We start from the raw sequence: 16012 nt of genomic DNA, 5'->3' as shown, positions 1-16012 counted from the left end.
CTCATTTTTCAGACCTCTTTCAGAGTTTTGATCATTTTACTTTAAACACAAAGAAAATGTCATGTTTGAATGTGAGGTAATCTTAAATATGGAAGAACTCTATTCACAGTCATCATTTTTATCAGAAGTCAGTGCTTTTTAGTGGTTTTACTGGGAATCTTTGAAACCATTCAAACTCTCAGATCTCCCTGTCTGTGATGTAAACTTTCCCAGTGACTCCTAGTTGAATCCTTCATCCTGACATAACGGCCGAATTCACACAGAACTGAGATACAGAAGAAGATAATAATGACAAACCTTCAGCCAAGTTCAGCTCAGAGGTGGAGAACTGGGGGGAAAGACGTAGGTACTGGAAAGAAATTGGGAATTAGTCCTGCTCCAGGTTATTTTAAATTGGGTTAAAATAAATCAGAATTTACAGAAATCTGTTCTCTACATCTCAAACCAGTAAAACCTGTTTAAAGCATTAAAGGATTATTAGGAATAATTATTTAATATATATTAAATAACTAAGGATAACATATATATAACAGATATAATATCTAAACATTTATAAATGTATTTTGGTGATGAACATTTTTCTTGTTATTGGCCGTTGATCTCAGTGTGAATGAAGACTTCCTGTTTATCTTGCACCTCAAAAGACCTGTGTGTGTGTTTGTGTGTGTGTGTGTGTGTGTGTGTAACCTGTGTGTTTTTTAGTGTGGATTAGTTGGTATTGGATATTTCTGACTCTTGTGTTACTACAATACGCTAAGCACACCACAGTGTGTTTTTTATGAAAGAATGAATCAGCATTAGCTACCATAAGCTAATCAGCCCACTATACATTTTCTGTGGAAGAATTATTTTTATTCCTTCATAGAAAATGTATAGTGGTCTGATTACTATAAGCTAATCGCACTGCTATACATTTTCTGTGGAGGAATGAATCGGCGTTAGCTACTATAAGCTAATCGCACTGCTAAACGTTTTCTGTGGAGGAATGAATCGGCGTTAGCTACTATAAGCTAATCGCACTGCTAAACATTTTCTGTGGAGGAATGAATCGGCGTTAGCCACTATAAGCTAATCGCACTGCTAAACATTTTCTGTGGAGGAATGAATCGGCGTTAGCTACTATAAGCTAATCGCACTGCTAAACGTTTTCTGTGGAGGAATGAATCGGCGTTAGCTACTATAAGCTAATCGCACTGCTAAACATTTTCTGTGGAGGAATGAATCGGCATTAGCTACTATAAGCTAATCGCACTGCTAAACATTTTCTGTGGAGGAATGAATCGGCGTTAGCTACTATAAGCTAATCGCACTGCTAAACGTTTTCTGTGGAGGAATGAATCGGCGTTAGCTACTATAAGCTAATCGCACTGCTAAACGTTTTCTGTGGAGGAATGAATCGGCGTTAGCCACTATAAGCTAATCGCACTGCTAAACGTTTTCTGTGGAGGAATGAATCGGCATTAGCTACTATAAGCTGCCAACTATTGCAAATAATGAAAGATTTGGTTGAGGTCTGTTTACATCATTTTGAAAAAATAAATTGGACATTACAATCAACAGTTATTCTGTACTTGAGTCTTTTCACCAATTTTCTTTTTACTCCTGAATAATTTTTCTTTTGAACAACCACTATTTAATACTACTTGAGTAATAACATTTTGAAGTAACACTACTTTTACTTTAGTACAATACTTGGCTACTGCACCCACCCAGAGGCCCATATCATATCATAAAACACTAGCTCAAGTTAATTAGCTCAACTTGTGTGTTCTTGCTTAGCAACCACAACTAGGGCCATAAAACACTTCTGTCTTTTCATTAAATCCTTGGTTGTAGTAGGAGGAGGTCGTGTCCTCCATCAGAGAAGGAACCCAAGTGATCCTGTTCTGATCCAGTTGGTTCTGCCTCTGACTGGTTCAGTGGGTTTAGTTGAAGGCTACGACCTCTACCATCATCCATCATCAACAAAATGATAAAGTGGTTCTGGCAGTGAGCTGGTTCTGTTGGGTCCACAGATCCAGAACAAAGCTTCTTCCACATCCAGAAATTCTCTGGTTCTCAGGCTGATCCACTTATGGACGTAGATCTTAGTCCACCTAAAACTGGATCTCCTGCTGATTAATAAACACATGTGGACCTGTGACGGGATGTGGGCCCAGGCCAACCTGATGGGGCAGGACCTACAGATACATGTGCAGGTTCTGAGTCCTCCTGTCCTCCTCCAGATCCTGGTCTATGAAGGAGAGATGGAGCGAGCTCAGGGTCAGCTGGAGGCGGAGATGCAGAACCTGGAGGAGGAGAAGAACCGTGTGATCGAGGAAGCGTTCATCCGGGCCGAGAGCGAGATGAAGGCCGTGCACGAGAACCTGGCAGGTGGGTCGCAGGTTCCTGTGGTGTCAGTGTTTTTGACCCAAGATGAAGATGACCATGATGACGATGATGTTTCCAGGTGTGCGTATGAACCTGCTGAGCCTACAGCCGGCTCTCAGAACTCTGACGTCAGATTACAACTGTCTGAAGAGGCAGGTCCAGGACTTCCCCTTCATGCTGGATAAAGCCATCACTGAGGCCAAGCAGGAGGTTAGTCACACACCTGCATCACAGATACTTCCAAACATAACGGTTCCTGCTGTACAGTTTAAATAATAACCATGTTTGAGCTGCAGCATCTAAAACAAAATTTAACATGTTCATCTCTGAGCGGAACCTAATAACAAATATCTATATCTGGAAGGTTGGTGGTTCGAATCCTGCTTCATTCCATTAAGGTTCGGTATGTAAGAATTGCTGCCATCTTGTGGTAAAAAATGGGTACAGCACATTGTGAATGTACGGTGGCTGTCAGTGGCCAAACTTCTTCCAGATATAAAAATGTTTTCATGTGTGAGTGGATCTGGTGGCCTCAGGAAAGTACACATGTAGTTACTGCAGGTACTGTATGTGTACTGTCTTCTTCTATGGTGCTTTTAGGGCTGGGATATACTTGCTGGCATGGCTGCCACGCGTTCCTTGTTTTCGTTTGGCACATAAGTCGCTCGCGTTGACACAAGGTAGCGTGTCGCGTGCTTGCGTTGCAATATTGACTTGAACACTAGAGACTCATGAGAACAAGAGCATGAACATGGCAGGTCCGAGGTAAACACAATGGCGGATAGTTTTGAAGACCGTCTCTCAGACTTTGTCCACAACTACCGGCATCTGTATGATTTTCCTCCCCCATTGGCCAGTGATAAACACTCGTGCCTTAACAGTTGGCAATAGATTGGAAGTGCTTTGAGGGTTGCTATCCTGGAAACACAATGTGACTGGTAGATTGACCTTTTCACTATTTCAGAGTCCAAGTGCTATGTACTGCCCGGAATCTTGTGATTCTCCACTTCCACGATAGACGTATTATCGTCCATGATGAGAAAAAGGAAAAAAAAAACAAAACAAAACACTGAGACCCCCTGACTGGTTAAAGATGTAATGTTTTGGTTCAGCAGCGCAAGTCTGCACAGGGGATTTTATTTTGAAAAATTCCCAGAAACTTTAACACTGATCTGTCTGATTTCCTGTCTGCCCCTATCTGAACTGTGGAAATTGATTCTGGGTGCTTGAAGCATCAAAAATAGACTCGGCACATAAATGTAGTGAAGCGCCACGACAATGTGTGACACGATCGGGGACTGCGGTACAAAGAAGTGGACCCAAATGCAGAACACTCAGTGAGGCGAGGGAGATGCAAACAATGTTTATTTATAATGAATGTTAATGGCTTGGTCCAGGTCCGGGAAGCACGTCTGTAGTCCAGAGGAAGACTGACGGTGGAGGAGTAAGCCAGGAGATGGTTTCTGGTGGAGGTGGAATGAGTTTGGTTGCAGGCAGGGCGAGCAGGCAGGCAGTCGGCTTGGCATGGGGACAGTCCTTATCCAAGGTGCTGTGGTGATCCAAGGAAACACGGTCTAAGGCACGCAGTAACGTGTGACAATCTGGCGATGGCTGGAGCTCCTGCTTGCCCCTAAATAGCAGGGAGAAGAGCCAGATAACGAGCCTGCTGATGAGCTGCAGGTGGCAGCAATTGTGGCTCCAGACACCGCCCTCAGTCCCCATGGTAACCTGCTCACCCTGACCTGCAAACTCAGACACACAAAAACATGACAATGTGCTTCTGGGATGCTTCTGATACGTGCTGCAGCGCACCCGGTGGGAATCAAACCATTGACTAAAATGGCCACGAATAGCAGTGGAGGCCATGGTGCAGCTGTAACATGCCACACATGCACCTGGTGGAAATCAGGGATGATCCCAAACTGAGGTCTAGCCCCTAGCAAAGCCACTGCGCTTTGAGTTGTTTCAGACACCACAGTGAAAATGGTGGCAGCTGCCAAATAAGTGGATATTTTAGTAAGCAGATACCAATAGAAACAGTTTTATGAGGACATTTTTCTCTTACTGAGCTCTGATGTTTTTTTAACTTTTAAATGAAATTAAACTTGCTGCGTCTTTAACTGATCATTGATGGATCAACGTTGGAGGAAAACATGACGTCATGACTGCAGAAAACTTTCAGAAAAAGTGAAGAAGGACCAACATGTAGAACCTGGACCAACATGTAGAACCTGAACCAACATGTAGAACCTGGACCAACATGTAGAACCTGGACCAACTGGACCTTCAGAACCGACATTAACATGATGTTTGTGTGTGTCAGATCTGTCAGGTAATCGGTGAGGTGAGCAACGCCAACCAGGAGCTGCTGCGCAAATACAAGCGGGAGATGAACCTGAGGAAGAAGTGCCACGATGAGCTGGTCCGACTAAAAGGTCCACACAACTTTTCTCTTCCAACAGGTTCTGATTGGTTCCAGCAGGTTCATAAAGGTTCCAAGTTCTGGCGGGTTTTGACAGGTTCTAATGGGTTTTAATTGGTTCTGGAGGATTCTAATAGTGTTTAACAAGTTCTGACAGTTTTTATGCGCTCTGACAGGTTCTAACGTGTTTTGACGGGTTATTGTGGGTTTTCAACAGTGTCTTAATGAGTTCTGGCAGCTTTTGACAGGTTCTAGCAGGTTCAGAGAGGTTCTGACCGGTTTTAATGGGTTATAGTGGGTATTAACAGGTTCTAACAGGTTTTGACAGGTTCTAATGGGTTTTAATTGGTTTTATTCAGGAGGGTTCCGCTGTCAAGGTTCTGACATCCTAGTTGTGAAAACAGGTTTATGTCAGCCTGGTTGTGACGGTAGGGTTCTGACTGCTCAACCGGACCAGCTTGTTGTAGAAAAATGAATTGCCAAGAGTCTGGATGAGTAAAATGTAACAAAGTTTATTACAGAAATGAAAATCAATACTTGCACAAGGAAAGCATCACAACACTGAACCTGTCTATGTTGGTTTTCCAGGTAACATCCGTGTGTTCTGTCGGGTCCGACCCGTCAGTCAGGAGGAGCAGGACTCTGCCGATGCCAGAACCACGCTGAGCTTCGACTCAGACGATGACACCATCCTCTACCTCTCCAATAAGGGGAAGATCATGACCTTCGAGCTGGACAAGGTGTTCCCGCCTCAGGCCACCCAGGAGGAGGTGAGGCCAGGATACGGGTCAGGACAAGGGAACACCTGAGCCCGGTTCTGAAAATGATTTGGTATTGGTTCAGAGCAGTCTTTGACTTTCTGAATTTGGTTCCAGTTTCAAAGAAAAGCTGATCAGTTCATGAGAGCTGGAACATTAAACCAGGCCTGGTCCATCAGGATCTGGTTGGTCAGCACTGCTGAGTCCACACTGCCTTTAAACCCCTGTTGATCATGTGACCTGTTCAGGAAGTACGGAGTATCATGAGGGATCAGCCATCTTACCTCTCTTCTCTCTGACTGGTCCATCAGGTGTTTCAGGAAGTCCAGTCTCTGGTCACTTCCTGTATTGATGGCTTTAACGTCTGCATTTTCGCTTACGGACAGACTGGATCCGGAAAAACCTACACCATGGAGGTATGACGTAGTTCTGACCAGGTGTGACGTAGTTCCGACCAGGTGTGACGTAGTTCATACTAGGTGTGACGTAGTTCCAACCAGGTGTGACGTAGTTCATACCAGGTGTGACATAGATCTGACCAGGTGTAATGTAGTTCCGACCAGGTGTGACGTAGTTCTGACCAGGAGTGACGTAGTTCTGACCAGGTGTGACGTAGTACATACCACGTGTGACGTAGCTCATACCAGGTGTGACGTAGTTCTGACCAGGAGTGACGTAGTTCTGACCAGGTGTGACGTAGTTCTGACCAGGGGTGACGTAGTTCCGACCAGGTATGACGTAGTTCTGACTAGGTGTGACGTAGTTCATACCAGGTGTGACGTAGTTCTTACCAGGGGTGACGTAGTTCTGACCAGGTGTGACGTAGTTCATGCCATGTGTGACATAGGTATGACCAGGTGTGACGTAGTTCTGACCAGGTGTGACATAGTTCTGACCAGGTGTGACGTAGTTCATACCAGGGGTGACGTAGTTCTGACCAGGTGTGACGTAGTTCTGACCAGGGGTGACGTAGTTCATACCAGGTGTGACGTAGTTCATACCAGGTGTGACGTAGTTCCGACCAGGTGTGACGTAGTTCCAACCAGGTGTAACGTAGTTCCGACCAGGTGTGACATAGTTTTGCCCAGGTGTGACGTAGTTCTGCCCAGGTGTGACGTAGTTCTGACCAGGGGTGACGTAGTTCATACCAGGTGTGACGTAGTTCCGACCAGGTGTGACGTAGTTCTTACCAGGTGTAACGTAGTTCATACCAGGTGTGATGTAGTTCTTACCAGGTGTGACGTAGTTCATACCACGTGTGACGTAGTTCTGACTAGGTGTGACGTAGTTCATACCAGGTGTGACGTAGTTCATACCACGTGTGACGTAGTTCATACCAGGTGTGACGTAGTTCCGGCCAGGTGCGACGTAGTTCTTACCAGGTGTAACGTAGTTCATACCAGGTGTGACGTAGTTCATACCAGGTGTGACGTAGTTCTTACCAGGTGTGACGTAGTTCATACCACGTGTGACGTAGTTCATACCAGGTGTGACGTGGTTCTTACCAGGTGTGACGTAGTTCATACCACGTGTGACGTAGTTCATACCTGGTGTAACATAGTTCTGACCAGGTGTAACATAGTTCTGACCAGGTGTGACGTAGTTCTGACCAGGTGTGACGTAGTTCTGACCAGGTGTGACGTAGTTCTGACCAGGTACGCAGGTATTCAGTGATGGAGAACAGTAACTGAGGGTTTTGTGTCAAACTTTGTGAGAACTCTCAGCTGTTTCCCAGGTGTCTGTTAATGCTCTTGTAAGCTCCGCCCCCTCTGATTTCAGGGCGTGGCTGACAACCCCGGCATCAACCAGCGAGCGCTCCGTCTGCTGTTCTCAGAGGTGACGGAGAAAGCTCCAGACTGGGACTACAGGATCACCGTGAGCATGGTGGAGATCTACAACGAGACGCTACGGTGAGTCTGGTTCTTGTCCTGGTCCTGGTTCTGGTTCCGAGACCCGGTCTGAGAAATATTGCCAGACTAGCCTCCATTGTGTCCCATCCTGAACTGGAAATCATTATCCATGCTTGTTTGTTGCACGTTGCTCTAAATGCTGCTTCCAGGCTTCTGACCAAATCCTCCAGGTGTCCACATGTGACCCCCGTCTGGATGCAGCTGCATAGGCTTCCACTTTATTTCAGAGTGTAATTTAAGATTCTTTTACTGACCTGGAGATCTCTTCATGGACAGCAGGTTATACCAGAGGGTTTCTTCACTCATATGTTCCTGGCAGGTTCCTGAGGTCCTGTGAACAGGTCCTGCCGATGGGGCCCCATATTATTGTCCCTTTCTCACTATTACCCACTTAGCCCAGCCCAACACCACCCCTTCTGATTTGTAGGTGTTCCCATCAGGATTTTCCCGGGGTTTAGTACCGACTCCGTCTGTTTCTGACGGTGCGGAGCCGGGCCAAAAATCATGACGTGTCACAATAGCAGGCCACTGTTGGCCATGAGAGCGACTTCCGACCCCGTCATCTTTAAAGCCCCAAAGCCACGGCATACATTCTAACTGCCTTGCTAAGATGACCCTGCCCACACTGAACGCTGCTTCAGTTGCCTGCTGTTGTAATGGGTACAACTGAAACCAGGGTGGTGGGGTGTAGGAAGAATTAAGGTAGGGGCTAATTTGGTGCAAGTAGGAAAGGGCTGTGAGCTTCTCCTCAGTGGCCCCCAGACTCTGGAACTCTTTCTTTGGACTTGAGATTGGTGGACTCTTTTAAAGCCAGTTGAAACATAGATTTTTAAAACTGCTCTTCTCTTGTTTTTAGGCATTGTTGGCTCTTGTAAAGCTCTTTGTGATTTTATATTTTGAAAGGGGTATAATTAAGTTTTATTTACTTATTAAAAACTAACTACAGATACCCAGAGAATCCAGACCCGGTTCTTGGTTAACAAACCTGTTCAGATCTGAGGCGTCGGCTCTGAAACAGACTTCCTGTCTGATGACAGATAGCTGCATGGGGGCGGAGCCTCAGTTCATCCACCGCGCTGCAGGTTCAGAAACATTACGTTAAGATGGATTATTTTAAATTCATCTACTCGCCCCGTCTGTCCAGCTGCTGTGTAACATCTGCATAAAAACTCAGAGCTCAACATCTGGGTTCTGGATCAGGTCCAGGACTGAGGGCTGAGTTCCAGCTGAAGATGGAAGAAAAGTTCAGACATTTTGACCTGCAGAGTCTCAACCTGCAGGTCCTTGAAGGTCCTTCAGAATCAGGGTCTGCAGGTCCTTAAAGGTTCATGTCATCCTGCAGGGATCTGCTCCGGGACAATCCCACCGACAAGCTCGACATCAAGATGAATCCCAACGGCAGCGGACAGCTGTACGTCCCTGGACTGACGGAGAACGTCGTGGAGAGCCCCGAGGACATCAACAAGGTGAGGACAGAAAAAACAAACATTTCAATTCATTTGTTTCATGTTGATGCATCAAAATAATAAAACTGTAAAAGCAGAAGATTCAATGCAGCTGAACCTGGTGTGTGTGTGTGTGTGTGCGTGTGTGTGTGTGCTTGTTCGCACGCATGGGTGTGGTCTACCTGTCCCCAGGTGTTCGACTTGGGCCACGTGAACAGAGCTACTGCGTGCACCAACCTAAACGAGCACAGCTCGCGCTCTCACGCTCTCCTCATCATCACCGTCTCCGGCTTCAACAGCGCCACCGGGAGCCGCACGCAAGGTTTGTTCGGCCATCTTTGTTCAGATTCGGGTGGAACCAGGATCCCAAGTCTGGTTCTGAACCCAAAGAACTGGGTCTGAACCCTCTGACAGGCCGGTCTCAGGTCTCTTACCTCCCTGTAACTCAGTAAACATTCTGGTTCTGTGGTTCTTTGTGTTCTGACCCGGTTGCCAGTTGAAACCAGTCACGGCTCTGGTTTGTTCTGGTTCTAGGGAAGCTGAACCTGGTGGACTTGGCCGGGTCGGAGCGGATCGGGAAGTCGGGGGCGGAGGGCAGCCGTCTCAGAGAAGCTCAGTGTATCAACAAGTCGCTGTCGGCGCTTGGTGATGTCATCAACGCGCTGCGCAGCAGACACGCCCACGTCCCCTTCAGGAACTCGCGGCTCACCTACCTGCTGCAGGACTCTCTGAGCGGGGACAGCAAGACCCTGATGATGGTGCAGGTGAGACCGGCTCGGGTCTAGAACCACAGCTCTGTTCTCCAGATCCCGCTGCTGTCCTCTCACTCCTGTTTCTGTTGTCCAGGTGTCCCCGTTGCCTGGCAACATGAGCGAGTCAGTGTGCTCACTGAAGTTCGCTCAGCGTGTTCGCAGCGTTGAGCTCAGCTCTTCGTCTTCCAGGAGACACGAGAATTCGTCCACCTCGTCCTCACCGACACACGACAGTGTCGAGGTAACAGTGTGTGTGTGTGTGTGTGTGTGTGTGTGTGAATCATATTTCATGAACAACTTCTTAATGTGATCAGTGATTGGATCAGACTGTAGTCTCCTGTTTTTGTAGTTCTGTTTCTAATAATAATGAAAACATTTCATTCGTTCTCTGAACCGCTTGGTCCATTACGGGTTGCAGGTGAGCTGGAGCCTGTCCCAGTATTAACAGGTGAGAGGCAGGCACACCTGGACAGGTCACCAGTCCATCACAGGACCAACACAGATAGGGACAAACAACTATTCACACACACACTTTTTAGTGTGTTTTTAGTGTGAGAATTTAGAGTCATCAATTAACCTGATATGCATGACATGGGAGGAAGCTGGAGAACCCGGAGAGAACCCACGCAGACACGGGGAGAACATGCAAACTCCACACAGAAAGACCACCGCCTCCTAGATTCAAACCTCCCCCCAGCCGACATTCGAACTAGCAACCTTCTTGGATCTTCTTAGCTGCGGTGCGAACCACCACCGTGGTGGAAGCAAAAAATAAAAAAGAGATTTTTCACTCCTGAATATGAGACAGAAGAAATCTTGAAAACTAAACTCTCTCCATCCTGTTGACTTTTCCTCAGCTGGACTCCCCCCCAGTCACGCCGGTCCCCCTCCCCATCTCTCGGGCCAGCAGCGCCGGCTCCACCCTGTCCTCCGCCTCCAGAACTCCCAGCAGCTCCCGCAGGAGGTCTCAGTCCCAGCTGTCCACAGGTACACACACACACACACACACACATGCTGCTGATTATTTCAGTTCTGTTAAACTTCCAGTTTTCATCCCATTCCCAGAGATATTTACCTTTTGGGTTGAGATCAGACTCTTTCAGCTGGAAACGCTCAACTATTTTTGTGCTTCTAGAAGTTAAACATTCAGACTGACACCATCATCCTGTAAATAAGCATCAGCAGCAGAAATGTATTGTGGGAAATGTAGGAGGCGAAAGTTAACGCTGACTCCTGAACGCTGCAGGTCTGAGCTGTAAGGGTGAAGGAGGATTCCCGCTGTCAGTCTGTCCTCCTCCTCCTTCCTCTGTGTCCTCATTCTGTGGTCTGATTGGTTGGTTTGCAGACAGACAGGTAGACAGAGCCAGCCCATTGGTGGGGGACGGTGGGCAGGTAGGTGGGGGTGTACGTGATGATTGGTGGATAACTTGGCATGGAAGCTTTCAGCATGGCATGGTGGCCCCTCCCTCCCGTCTCCTCCACCCGTCTAACACCCCCACCCTCCCTCCCTCCACCTCTAACCACAGAGCTTCTGTCAGCGCCTGCAGAACCGTGAGGCGGACCCGCTGGACCGGCTGGGTCCGCGGGGCCTGCTGAGTCCGCCAGACCCACAGACCTCCTGCTCTGTCTGTGTTGCCTGTTGAAATGTCGACTTCATTAAAGCTGAATCACAAGGAAACATTTCTGATTGGTTGGTTTCAACTGTTCTGCCGAGCAGCATCGGACTGGTTCTATCAAGTCCTGGACCTGTTTGCTCTGAAATCCATGAAACTGACCCACCTGCAGGTGGTTTCTGACTTCCTGCACGGTGTTTCCTCGTGACGTCAGAGTGTGGATGTTGGGAATGGTTTGGTGTCTGAATGAATCCTGGATCACGCCCTCCATGTCTTTTAAATCTGAAAACATCCCTCAACCTAACGGTAACTATGACAACAGAGCTGATGTTTCCAGGTGAAAGGGATCAGAACGTAACCAAGAATCAGCACATCGCAAAGCTCAAAGGTGGTTTTAAAGGTGCTATATGTGTTTTAATAAACAGGAAAAGATCGGACGTTAAAAATGTTTTTGTTACGCCACTGGTCCCTGGGATAGGCTCCGCCCCCTGACAACCTTAAATAGCTAAAACAAGTTGGCAAATTGATGAAAGTGTGGTAAATAAGAGGCAACTAAATATGGAGTTAAGTGTTCACTTCAGGTGTTTTAGCTCATCTGTAGGTCACCTGGTAGCTCACCTGGTATCTTACCTGTAGGTCAGTTTTAGTCTCTGTGTGGGAACCTCGCTACATGTCTCACATTGCTACCGTCAAATGTGCCAGAAAGATCCAAAACTGATCTCAGTGTCCTTCAGGTGCCTCTCTGGTTCCTCCTGCACTCAGACTTCACCCCCATCGTCCTGGACATTAGGTCCCGCCCCTACAGTGACCCGTCATCCTACAAGTCTAGAATCACAAGACCAGACAGGAAATTGAACTTTAAAAACAAAAACTTAAATATAGCACCTTTAAAGTCAGCTGATCTGAGGGTTTAGGAAAGGATCGTGGGAACTGACTGCAGACTGACAGCTCTTCAGAAGTATGGAAAGCCAAAAGGGTCATGTTTCACCTACTGATGATGAAAAAATTTATCTCTAATCTCAGAATTTTTCCAGAAGTTTAAAGCTGCCACAATTGCAGTTTTTTTTATTTTTAATGTTGTTTTTTCACGTTAACGAGGCTCACTTACAGGATAAATACATTTTTCTCTTGTTTACTGAAGATAACTACCTGCTACCTGGTTATCACGTCATAACCAGTTTATTTATTGACAACGAGATGGTGAAGATCAGCTTGACAGCGATTGGTTAACAGCTATTTGGTCAATTTTGGTCAGAGACGTTAAGTTGAGGCTCATTTTATTTTTTACTTGCTGTTCATGAAGCTGAGCCCAGGTAAAGAAAAAACTAATTTAACAGTTAATGATCATTTCCTCATCATTACATGAAGAAATAAACTTGTTATCTGAGATAATGTTAGAAAAATGTTTTTAGTCATGGCCGCTCTGGGCTTCCGTAGGTTTTCACATTTAGGAAAGTTTTTTTATATTTCGTTACTTTGAATGAAGGACTGATCTCAGCATTAAAATTAACTTCATTCATTATCTTTCATCTATTTCAATTTTAATTGCTGGAATAGGCTCCAGCCTCCTGCAACTCTGAAATGGTGTAGAAAATAAATGAATTTATCATTTAATCTTTAGTTTTCTGCTGAGAGTTTAAGCTTGCTTTGTGTCAGGTACGGCAACCTCAGAGGGACAAAACCCAAGAAAACAGGAAGTGTTTATTTTGTCAGCTTTTATAACAGCAGGTGATTGTAGCTGAAATATGAGTCTTCAGGCTTTTCGCACCTGCAGGATCAGGTGGTCTGAGGACTGTTCAGACTGAAACTGATGTTTCAGGTCTGAAGACAGAAAATAAACATGTTTTCATATTTATGGTCAGTGGAGTGGATGTGTGGTTGGACATGGTTGGATGTCATTGGATGAGTGGTTGGATGTTGTTGGTTGGGTTTGATGTGTGGTTGGATGTTGTTGGTTGGGTTGGATGTGTGGTTGGATGTTGTTGGTTGGGTTGGATGAGTGGTTGGACTTTGTTGGTTGGGTTGGATGTGTGGTTGGATGTTGTTGGTTGGGTTGGATGTGTGGTTGGATGTTGTTGGTTGGGTTTGATGTGTGGTTGGATGTTGTTGGTTGGGTTGGATGTGTGGTTGGATGTTGTTGGTTGGGTTGGATGAGTGGTTGAACATGGTTGGATGTCGGAGGAGTGGTTGAATGAGTGGTTGGATGTTGGTTGGTTGGAAAAGTGGTTGGATGTGTGGCTGGACATAGTTGGGTGTCGTTGGATGAGTGGTTGGATGTTGTTGGTTGGGTTGCATGAGTGGTTGGATGTTGTTGGATGAGTTGTTGGACGTGGTTGGATGTTGTTGGATGTCGTTGGACATGGCTGGATGTGGTTGGATGTGTGGTCGGATGTCGTTAGAATTGGTTGGGTGTGGTTGGATGAGTTGTTGGACATGGTAGGATGTGCCGTTGGATGTGGTTGGATGTGTTGTTGGACGTGGTTGGGTGTGTTGTTGGACGTGGTTGGGTGTGTTGTTGGACGTGGTTGGGTGTGTTGTTGGACTTGGTTGGATGTGTTGTTGGACTTGGTTGGATGTGTTGTTGGACGTGGTTGGATGTGTTGTTGGACTTGGTTGGGTGTGTTGTTGGACGTAGTTGGGTGTGTTGTTGGACGTGGTTGGGTGTGTTGTTGGACGTGGTTGGGTGTGTTGTTGGACGTGGTTGGGTGTGTTGTTGGACGTGGTTGGGTGTGTTGTTGGATGTTGTTGGATGTCGTTGGATGAGTTGTTGGACGTGGTTGGATGTGGTTGGATGTCGTTGGACATGGCTGGATGTGGTTGGATGTGTGGTTGGATGTCGTTAGAATTGGTTGGGTGTGGTTGGATGAGTTGTTGGACATGGTAGGATGTGCCGTTGGACGTGGTTGGATGTGTTGTTGGACTTGGGTGGGTGTGTTGTTGGATGTGGTTGGGTGTGTTGTTGGACTTGGTTGGATGTGTTGTTGGACGTGGTTGGGTGTGTTGTTGGACGTGGTTGGATGTGTTGTTGGACGTGGTTGGGTGTGTTGTTGGACGTGGTTGGATGTGTTGTTGGATGTTGTTGGATGTCGTTGGATGAGTTGTTGGACGTGGTTGGATGTCGTTGGACATGGTTGGATGTGGTTGGAAGTGTGGTTGGATGTCGTTAGAATTGGTTGGGTGTGGTTGGATGAGTTGTTGGACATGGTAGGATGTGCCGTTGGATGTGGTTGGATGTGTTGTGGTTGGATGTGTTGTTGGACATGGTGGAACAGCTGCTGACTGATGGACCTGTTTGTCTCTGCAGGACGATTGAAGCTGACTGCCTGAGAGATGGTGGATCATCCAGGTGGGACTGTGGGGTGTCGGCCAGCACCTTTCTGAACTTTCTGCAGCAGTGTCCCCCCCCCCCCCTTCCCAATCTGGACTGAGCTGAACCCCTGCCCTCCCCAGAACCAGTACATGCTCCCCAGTATTTCCAGTATTCTTGTTTCTTTGTACGGTTGCACTTTAAACTGATTTTCTGAGCTGCAGATGGAAGTTTGTTTAATCTCCTTTCATCTGGATTTTCTTTGTTTTAACAAAATTGTTTTAATTTAATTTTGACAGCGAGTGCAACATGTGACCTTTTTTGGGGGGCGGGGGAAGACACAAATCCTGTTGGTTTGGTTCCTGTTGAAGACCCGACCCCCCCAAAAGGAATTGTATTCTGACAGTTTGGACACATCAAACGGTATTTTAGGAAAAATTTAACTTAATGTGTCTCTTGTCCTCTTCTATAGTTTCTGGAGGTTGTCTCCTTGTCCTTACTGTCCTCCTTCATCCAATCAGGGTTGTCCACCGAGATGTCCAACAGGATGTGAGCAATAACAGGGTGTTTTCTGCTTTGGAGGAACTTTGAACCAAAATGTGCTCAAATCTGTCCTCTGAACATCTGGTGACCTCAGACAGAGCAGATGTGTAGCTGTAAACTCGGTGCTGGAATTAGCTGTTAGCTTTTAGCTGTTAGCAGAACTGAAACCGTCTGCTGCTTCAGGTTTCTATACTTTGTTTTTGTATTTCCTTTTTAATAAACACTCCAGAATGATCTCCCACTCCGATGGTCATGTTGGATTATTTGTAGGAGCTCTCTATAGAAAATAATGTTTGAAAACAGAAAAATGTTCTTGTAATACCACTTTGTACCACTAGATGGACTAGAGTTACTGCAGTGTCCAGTCTGCCCAGAAACCAGCAGAAGAAGAAGGACATTCTGGCGACACCATCCTCCTTCAGACTCCTGGGACATTTCAGATTGATCCATTTATAGGAAATAAAAATCTGGAGAGACGTTCATTGCTGTGGGAGGGGCTTAAACAGAAATACATCTGCTGGTTTCTGTCTCATATTTTTGTCTTTGATAAAAATGTCAAAATAAAAGTCTTAGTGAAACTGAGGATTTCAACTTCAGACTGGGGGTCTCACTCAGGACATGTTTTACATATTGTCACACTCCTAATTCAGAAGGGAAACGTCTCCATCAGCTTGTTGATGAGCGTTGCATTTTCAACATGTGCTGCAGCAGGAAACATCTAAAACCTGCAGGACTAAGTGGTCCAGAGGGGGAGCCTGTAAGCGACAGAAAACACTAGACTGTCCTGTTTGACTGACATGGATCCTGTTCCAGAAACCATCCGTCATTTCTCCGTTATGATGGCGAAACATGGAGAGGCACGATGGAGATCAGCCGGCTGGTTCTATGGATG

General features: G+C 46.3%; 1 protein-coding gene across 2 annotated transcripts in view; it reads left to right on the top strand.

Annotated features, from left to right (window-relative positions):
• kifc3 (kinesin family member C3) overlaps positions 1–15716 on the top strand; it is a 70966-nt gene extending 55250 nt beyond the window's left edge. The window contains exons 10-22 of one of the 2 annotated variants that reach the window (XM_041993689.1): positions 2226–2373; positions 2450–2580; positions 4694–4805; positions 5381–5562; positions 5862–5966; positions 7330–7460; positions 8803–8926; positions 9098–9227; positions 9440–9669; positions 9752–9898; positions 10515–10644; positions 11003–11049; positions 14575–15716. In XM_041993689.1, coding sequence (XP_041849623.1) covers positions 2226–2373; positions 2450–2580; positions 4694–4805; positions 5381–5562; positions 5862–5966; positions 7330–7460; positions 8803–8926; positions 9098–9227; positions 9440–9669; positions 9752–9898; positions 10515–10644; positions 11003–11049; positions 14575–14583 — 1626 coding nt within the window. In that variant the 3' untranslated portion in view covers positions 14584–15716. The remainder of the gene's footprint in view (positions 1–2225; positions 2374–2449; positions 2581–4693; positions 4806–5380; positions 5563–5861; positions 5967–7329; positions 7461–8802; positions 8927–9097; positions 9228–9439; positions 9670–9751; positions 9899–10514; positions 10645–11002; positions 11050–14574) is intronic. The other variant, XM_041993698.1, reaches the window with a different exon arrangement.
• Positions 15717–16012: the final 296 nt, after the last annotated feature.

This window comes from Melanotaenia boesemani, chromosome 1 (genome assembly GCF_017639745.1).
Source record: "Melanotaenia boesemani isolate fMelBoe1 chromosome 1, fMelBoe1.pri, whole genome shotgun sequence".
Lineage (NCBI taxonomy): Eukaryota > Metazoa > Chordata > Actinopteri > Atheriniformes > Melanotaeniidae > Melanotaenia > Melanotaenia boesemani.
The sequence above is the reverse complement of the archived record's forward strand: the minus strand, read 5'-3'. Positions and strand labels throughout refer to the sequence as shown.